Below are 8,444 nucleotides of genomic sequence, written 5' to 3' on the forward strand. Positions count from 1 at the left end.
GTAGGTAAAGACTGACAATTCTGAAAGTGGAGTTCAAGCTAATATTTATAATTTTATGTGCACATGGCAGTAACAATGCATCTAGTAGTCAGATATTTACTGCTTGTTCTTTAGCATATCATACCTCGGCAATTTCTATCAAAGTTGCAAGTTGACTACGCTCTTATCCCAGTCACTGTTAAGGATCATATTTCAAGATCAACATACCATTGACTTTTTCCATGAATGACCAAGAATGAAAGAAGAAACCCTTGTTGCTATGCTGAGTTGTTGGGTTTTGCAGAAGTCGATTCTATCAGTCCCATAACGCTAAACAAGGCTTTATTACCTATCTATTCTCTAATGCTAAACAAGACTTTGATTTCTTCTTTACCCATAATGCTAAACATAACAAGTCCTTGCTATGGATCTATTCCATAATACTAAACAAGACTTTGTTACCTTCCTTAATTATAATGCTAAACAAGACATTGCTACCTACCGATCTATTCCATAATGCTATACAACACTCTAATATCTTCCTTTATTTATAATGCTAAACAAGTCTTTGCTTTTGATCTATTCCATAATACTAAACAAGGCTTTGTTACCTATCTATCTATTCCATAATGCTATACAAGTTTTTGATATTGCTACAACTCTTGGGCCTTAAACCACAAAACAAGAAAGAGCAAACCAACACATTTTGTATAATTGTAAAATATTCATTTGTTTTCCTAAAAAAAACAAAGCAAAAATTTTTTTTAAAACTTATTGACTGGAGAATAAATTCCTAAAAGTTTTATCAATTCCAATAGTGCTGAGTAATTCGAATAAGTTTCAAAGGTATTCAGAATGATGTCACTAAAGTACTGATGTGTTAACAGTAAATAAATGTCTCTGAATGTTTCACATTATTTCTGTACAGCTACTGTATTATATAGCCAAAAAGCCTTTAAATAAATGTTCAGGCACTGCAATTCCAACAAATGATTATATTAAATAATGGAATCAATCCTCTCTGGATAACATCCAAGACCAATAGTACTACAGCAAAGAACTTTTCTTCAAAGGAAGTCAGTACCAAACTTAAATAAAAGTGATGGAATCTGATGGATTTTTGCATTTTCCAATGTGACTGGAACACATTAGCTGTGCTGTGAAAGTTTCCTTTTTGCAGGGAAAAAGTTTATGCCTATGAACGCTACCAACGGTGGCTTAAAACGCAAACTAACTTTTACAGACTTGGAATGTACTTTAAAGTAAATGTGTTTCGTTATTCATTATGTGACTGTGCTATGTTTCCACTGAATTCAGACCAATATGACCCGTTACAAAATTATTGAATATTGTAAAGCTGTGTGTGTGAATATTTTCGATGGAATCACTTGTATTGTGGATTCAATGTATATGATGAGGTTCACAGGTGAGTACACGGTGTTGATACTCTGTTCATGCTATACATTAGACATTTATATATAAACAGGATTCACGTATATGTACCAATTCATGGCTCTCTCAATAAAGTAAACTATTATATTATGTCTTCTCTGTTTTCACCACAGGTGTATTTCTCATTTAATATGCATCAATTTAAGATGGTAACTGTGCCAACGAAGCACATATTTTACCGCCCGCATTTATTACACCCACCCACCCCCCATTTTTGGGGGGAGTACATTTTCTACACTTAACTGACTTGGTTGCATATAACACAGTTCAGTATATAACGTGGTTGGGTTTTATGGCTCCCAACTACCGTGTTATAGCGGGGTCACACTGTATTAAGAGTGTCAAATTTCCTGTAATAGTTCTAATACAAAGCTAATACCATAGTCCCCTCTTGAACGGCACCCCCCCCCTACCAGCGGTACCTGCTTCTTACAGCCAGAATCCATTGGCACTAATGAGTTGTATTCAAAAGTACCCCTCAAGAATGGCCACCCCTCTAATGCGACCAGAATATTAGTACAAAAATGGAAAATGTTCCCCTCACAAGCAGCCACTTTTTTTCTCCAAATGTATCCAGAACCAAAAATTGATTCTATTAGGGATGGAAAGTAAGTAATCAGATTACCTCTACAGTCAATACATGTCTCCCAATGTCAAGTTTCTGTTACTGAAAGAAGTGTTGACTAAAGTACATGTAACACTAAAATTAAAATGATATCATTGTCTATAACAGCCACCGTTACAGAAAATGGGCTCAACAATGTTATGATCCAGTTTGGGGCTTTACACATCTGTCGAGTTCTTCTCTTTAATGATAACAACCAGACGTAATTGTCAAGATCATAACAGGGGCAGCATAGGCTAAAAATAGATTTTGTGCATTAACACACACACAAAGAGAAACTAACCTTGAACAAATCAGGGTACCAAAGACTGAAAAATCATGTGACAACACAGTTATTGCTTCCTTTATGAAGAATGCATTTTTTCCACTCAAAAAAAGTTTTGTCTGCATAATTAAATCAAATACAGTTAGAAACATCCAAATAAATCATTACCAAACATTAACATGTCATCACATAAATGGAGACATATTATTTTAGAAGAAAGTATGTTATTCTATTTGACAACATCGGGTGAGGTGGGGCTTGCCGAACAATTTTATGAAGAAAAGACTTAAATAAACAACGTCGTCACTGATAAGGAGGTTATTCAGCAACAGTGGAAAAAAGGAGTAAATGGAAAGAGAATTATATATGTAATAAGATTTAAATGACCTTTTTGAATGGTTTTACAACGTACATGACAACAATACCTGCTTATGCCAAGAATAAGAACTATTAATATATATTCAGTTTAAATAAGTCCATTATTATAACAAGAAGAACCTTTTAATAATTAATGTTACTTTTAAACAAAGATATTAAATGAAGATATTAAATGCTTTAAAGTATGTAGCTTTCTTACTACGTACATTACATATACTTCTCACAAAAATTTAGTCCCCCTCTGGAAAGGCCACCCATCTTATAAGGCCACTTTCCCAGTACAGAAGGGGTGGCCATATACGACGGGAACCACTATATGCAATAATGAGAATGCAATACAAAGCTTTGTATGAATGATTCTTGGTATTTCAAAAGACTCAGTAAAAAAATTAGCAGATTTACACTGGCTAATCAGTAAATAGGTCAAGAGTCATTTTCCACAAAATCCATGACCTCCATTCACAAGAACTCATCCTTGTTGGATCATGTGATGTTTATCTTAACTATTAATTCTACTCAACCTTGAAACTTATTAATGAGTCAAAACAACATATTTGATACACGACTCATCTTACAATACAAGCTACAATCATAAGATTTTAGCACTAAAAATGTCATTACCTAAATGACCTTTATACAAGCTATCAGTATGAAAATAATACATATAATATAGATAGTCATACACAACATTATCTACTTTACCAATAATGCAAAACAAAGCTTTGATATCTTCTTATACAGTGATAGTGTGTACAGACAACTTACAATTGTGTAGTAGTAGAATCCATAATGTATAAAGTATAAAGTACATGTATATGACAAATTCATCAATTCGAGTATGGATCACATTCATTCACATGTTAGAAACTTATATATCATTCACATCCAATACAGTGAATGTAAAAAAAAATATTTGTCCTTATTTGATTTATATCCCATTGTCAACAAACACATAATTCAATGAGATATTCGTTGTTGCCAGCAGTGTGTGTGATTAGGATTTTTAATATAGCTTTAACAATTCTTCAGTCATATTGCGAAGATGTCTGCAGTGTGGCAGTTTATAGTGACGTCTAGTACTGGGGCATTATGCCGTAGACATGTAGCATGATGTCCCACCCACTCACATTATCCTAACACCAGGCTGACCAATCCTAACTCTAACCACTTAATGCTGATCGCCATGCAAGGCAACTAGTATTAATTAGCATTTTTATAAGTCTTTGTTATTGTAGTCAGCTTGCTTTAATGAACGCAGGGCTGAGCAAATTTTTTTTAAAACCACTAGTCCAGGACAAGTGGTTTCAGAAAATTCACTAGTCCCACCTTTCTCTTCACTAGTCCCACCTTACTTGTCACTAGTCCCACCTTATTTTTCACTGGTCCCAAAATGGTAATCACTTGCCGAGATTTGATGAGACATATGTGCTTAATCCATAGAAAAAACAAACAAAACGATATACAACATAATTATTTCTTAAAAGAATTTAATTTTTCAGAAACATTGGTTGTTAAACATTTGGCTTCTTCAGGTTCATGTATATATGTTTTAGCTGATGGATTTGAAAATATGTCAATGTATATGTCTGCCACCTGCACCAGTACTAAGCCAGCAGTTGATAGCTGTGTCTGGGTTAAAGTCCTCAAGTTCTGGTCCATTTGCAGAAATGCTCATTAGCATTTGTAAACTCTTTTGGTTTAAGGAATTCCTTAAAGAAATCTTGATTAAGTTCATTGAACTAAATCCTCGTTCACACTCAGAAATAGCTACCGCACACTCAGTATCTGTCTTACGTTTTATCCCTCCATTTTCAAACAAATTTACCTTCGCCAAATCGCCGCTATTACCTTACTTGCGAAAATAATTTAGCAAACTCATTTCATCCACATCCACAAAGTAACTATCAGCTTGCTTGACAACTACTTCTAAAGTGATCATAACATCAATTTTCTCTTTTAAATACGAACTGAAACAGCTCATTAATTAGCATAATTGTTTTGCTTCAAACACAATATTGCACGTGGAAGTTAATCATCTGTATACTCAATTATAAATTAAAGAATCATTACTGTCATTTAATCAGTTCATAAAGGAAACCAACACTGATATCAGTAAAGTACCTTTCATTAATTTAATTACACTGACTCACTGGATTAAAATCATAGTGAGCCGCTCGTTATGATCTAGATTGAGTAAACTCACTGCAACAAAACCGCTTACAACACTGCTAATTGATCATACTGGCTTTCTTTTGTTTGACGTGTTTTGATTTGCCAATAATTTGGTCACTTAGCCCAATATGCAGTCAAGCGGTAAAAGGATGTAAATGTATACACGAAGAGGGGTAGAATCAAGTATTCAGTATGCCCAGAGGGCATGATTGGCCAAATAAAGGCAGATACAGTGATTAGAGCACGAAAATAAGGACAAGCCTGACTTTGTTAAAAAGCACTTGTCCCAGACTAGCGACTTGGAAAATTTTACTTGCCCAACTTCAGAAATGACTAGTCCGGGAAGTTGGGCTATGGGATTTGCTCAGCCCTGGCAGGGTACGTATCTTATCATGGCTACATGCAAACTTTTGAGGAACAAACAAACTCCAATTTGTTATAGCAGCAGTGACATCAAACTAGAACACTGACTGAGACAGACTTTTTTCAGTTGCTTAGTATTTACACAGAAAAAGCGGTGCTTCAAAGATATTCAGTTTTCTTTGAAGTTTCAGCAAAACTACATTTTTGGGGTACATTTATACATAAAAAAACCCAAAGGAAACCCTCATTTGGTTGACTGCAGGTGTTCCTGTTCCCACCTTCGTAGTTTGTTCAATTGTTGTAGCTAATTCCATAGCATTACTATCTCATTGTTTCACAGCATTTCAATTGTTGTAGCTAATTCCATAGCATTACTATCTCAGTGTATCACAGCATTTCAATTGTTGTAGCTAATTCCATAGCATTACTATCTCAGTGTATCACAGCATTTCAGTTGTTGTAGCTAATTCCATAGCATTATTATCTCAGTGTATCACAGAATTTAGTACCTAGACCATGAGCCAGCATAAGTAGATTATAATGTAAATATGTGCTGTAACAAGATATATGATCCCAGTGCAGTTTTATCCAAGTCTGCAGCTTCCTTTCATGGTACCTTTGAATTTCTCCACCCCAATCCCAAAACTGTATATACAAGTTTAAACAGCCCAGAAATGATGTTGCCTCAGAAAATTGTCAGATGGTATATTTCATCAATAAGTGTGAGAAAAAAATAACAATTTGCAATATTGGCGCAGCCCAGCACTATCCCTGCTAATACTGAATAAAGAATTTATATAGCCATATTTCATTCAAGATATTTATCATCCATTTAACCAATTTTGGCTTTTGTGGCTTCCATTGCATTCCAACCGAATGAAATGCAAGTCAACAGAATTTTAAAAGACATCTATTTGCTTATGTGAGATTTTTAATTTGTTTGAAAAAAAGACATTAGAGTAAGTAAAGTTCACCTACATCAACTTGACTTTAATTGTGGAAAAGCTTCAATATATGCTGCCAAGTGTTTGAGATATTCTTGAAAATTTGGAAACTTATTTCGATGTCAGTCAGCAGTGAACACGCTACACGAGGCCGTTATTTGACAGTAAGACAGTAAGACGTAGCACCAAAACAAAAATAACATGTGAAACGTCTGACATTGTTGGACTACTATCCAGGGCTGCATCCAGTTGTGATAAATATCGTTGATAAAATGAGAATGAGACATTACCGTTGAGTATTTCACCAACCTCGTCCAACTTGGCCCCCCCCCCCCCCAGTATACACATAGACTACACACGAGTCTACGTTCGTATGTTGTTGGTGGCATTCCACATTTGAACTGTTGTCACCTGTGCAAATGGTCAAAATAAATCAATCAAAACCTATCCAAACCTGACAACGTATAGCAGCTATATCACATACGCATAAAACTTACATTTCATTTACAGGTGTGCGATTTCATAATTCGGTGTTTCACATTGCTGTAAAACAGTTGAAAACTTAGTACAAGTTGCAACGGATGGGTTGAGATCTCACTCGGGCTGTAGTTTATCCACACAATCAATGTTCCAAACTCATTACACAACTCTGTTCCGGAAGAGTTGCTATCAGTGTTGTACCTGTTATTATTTGTAGCAAAGTAACGTTGTTGTTTGGGGTTTTTTTTTTGTCCACGCTAGAAAACTTAAACAAAGGATAAAAGAATCAAAATTAAAAGTTCAGACTCAAGCAAAGCATGTAATATGGCGTCTGCTGCTCAGAAAACGAATGCTGTAAACCAATCAAATGTATGGGTAGATTAAAAAAAGACAGAAATAACAATACCTAAAGTATGTAGTCCGAACTCGGTAGAGTTACAAATCTTTTTCTACATAAACAAACTTAAAAATTGTATATTGCAAAATAAGAGGAGAAGAAATGTGAATAGTGTGCACAATATTTGCTAACTGTGAAATAAATTTGACATATTTTAAATTTCATTGGACCATAAACTGATGGCGTATTTGTGGAAAACAATGACGTAGTTCCTGATTTATGTGACCGTATAATGATAATGTATATTTGCTATTAGTTCACGACTATGCATTTTTATAAAAAAAATTGCTATAATATCAGGGAAACAAAATGATTAAATAAACTTTGGTGTACCCGTCCATCTTTAGAAAAATTCGATATCTTGATTTCATCTCAAAGTCCACAGTTTATGTACCATTTATTAGCTAGACAAAACCTATACCTAATGTCTGACTGTTATAGCTAGACAAAACCTATACCTAACGTCTGACCGTCATAGCTAGACAAAACCTATAATTAACGTCTGACCGTTATAACTAGAGAAAACCTATACCCAACGTCCGACCGTTATAACTAGACAAAATCTATACTTAACGTCTGACCGTTATAACTAGACAAACCCTATACCTAGCTAGAGAAAACCTATACCTAACGTCCGACCGTTAGATTGACAAAACCTATATTAAATGTTTGACCGTTATAGCTAAACAAAACGTATACCTAATGTCTGACCGTTATAGCTAGACAAAACCTATACCTAATGTCTGACCGACATAGCTAGACAAAATCTATACTTAATGTCTGACCGTTATAGCTAGACAAACCCTATACCTAATGTCTGACCGACATAGCTAGACAAAACCTATACTTAACGTCTGACCGTTATAGCTAGACAAAACCTATATCTAATAGTAAAAGAGTATAATGAGGTTTCTCTGCCAAATCCCTTTTTTTTGTATTATGACGAAATCATGATTACACCCTCCCAACCCCCAACCCCCGTTAGTCTAAACAAATATGAAAAACAACTTTGTTGAGGCAACAAAATCTATTTCATTACTGAGTACCTAGCTCTAGGACCTACCACCAAATCATTATAGTGGTCATGCAAAATAGAGTTGGCGAAGAAACATTCTTTATACTCTACTTATGCGGTTTTTACATTAAATCGCTGTCGATTTATGTGTATATTTTACCCTAAAGTGAACTGCTAGCAGTGTGTGCCTTGCACTCTACTATATCTAACATTCACACCTGCTCGTCTTGATGTACTTTACCTGGCTCATCTGCAAATTTATCATCATGGAGAGGAAATGGATATGTTTCAAGATCAAATTGGGGATTCTTTGAATCCTGATGTTGTACAGACTGACTGTTATTGAAATTTGTTAAATTCTGATTCGCTGGCTG

At 34.9% G+C, this 8,444-nt stretch overlaps 1 protein-coding gene across 1 annotated transcript in view; it reads right to left on the reverse strand.

Moving 5' to 3' along the window:
• LOC149807239 (afadin- and alpha-actinin-binding protein-like) overlaps window positions 1-6,776 on the reverse strand; it is an 82,390-nt gene extending 75,614 nt beyond the window's left edge. The window contains exon 1 of the mRNA XM_089935933.1: window positions 6,676-6,776. Within this exon, the coding sequence (XP_089792059.1) occupies window positions 6,676-6,677 (2 nt within the window). The 5' untranslated portion in view covers window positions 6,678-6,776. The remainder of the gene's footprint in view (window positions 1-6,675) is intronic.
• Between the last annotated feature and the right edge of the window lie 1,668 nt (window positions 6,777-8,444).

Source organism: Sinohyriopsis cumingii, chromosome 1 (assembly GCF_028554795.1).
Source record: "Sinohyriopsis cumingii isolate HCF-2022 chromosome 1, ASM2855479v2, whole genome shotgun sequence".
Taxonomy (NCBI): domain Eukaryota; kingdom Metazoa; phylum Mollusca; class Bivalvia; order Unionida; family Unionidae; genus Sinohyriopsis; species Sinohyriopsis cumingii.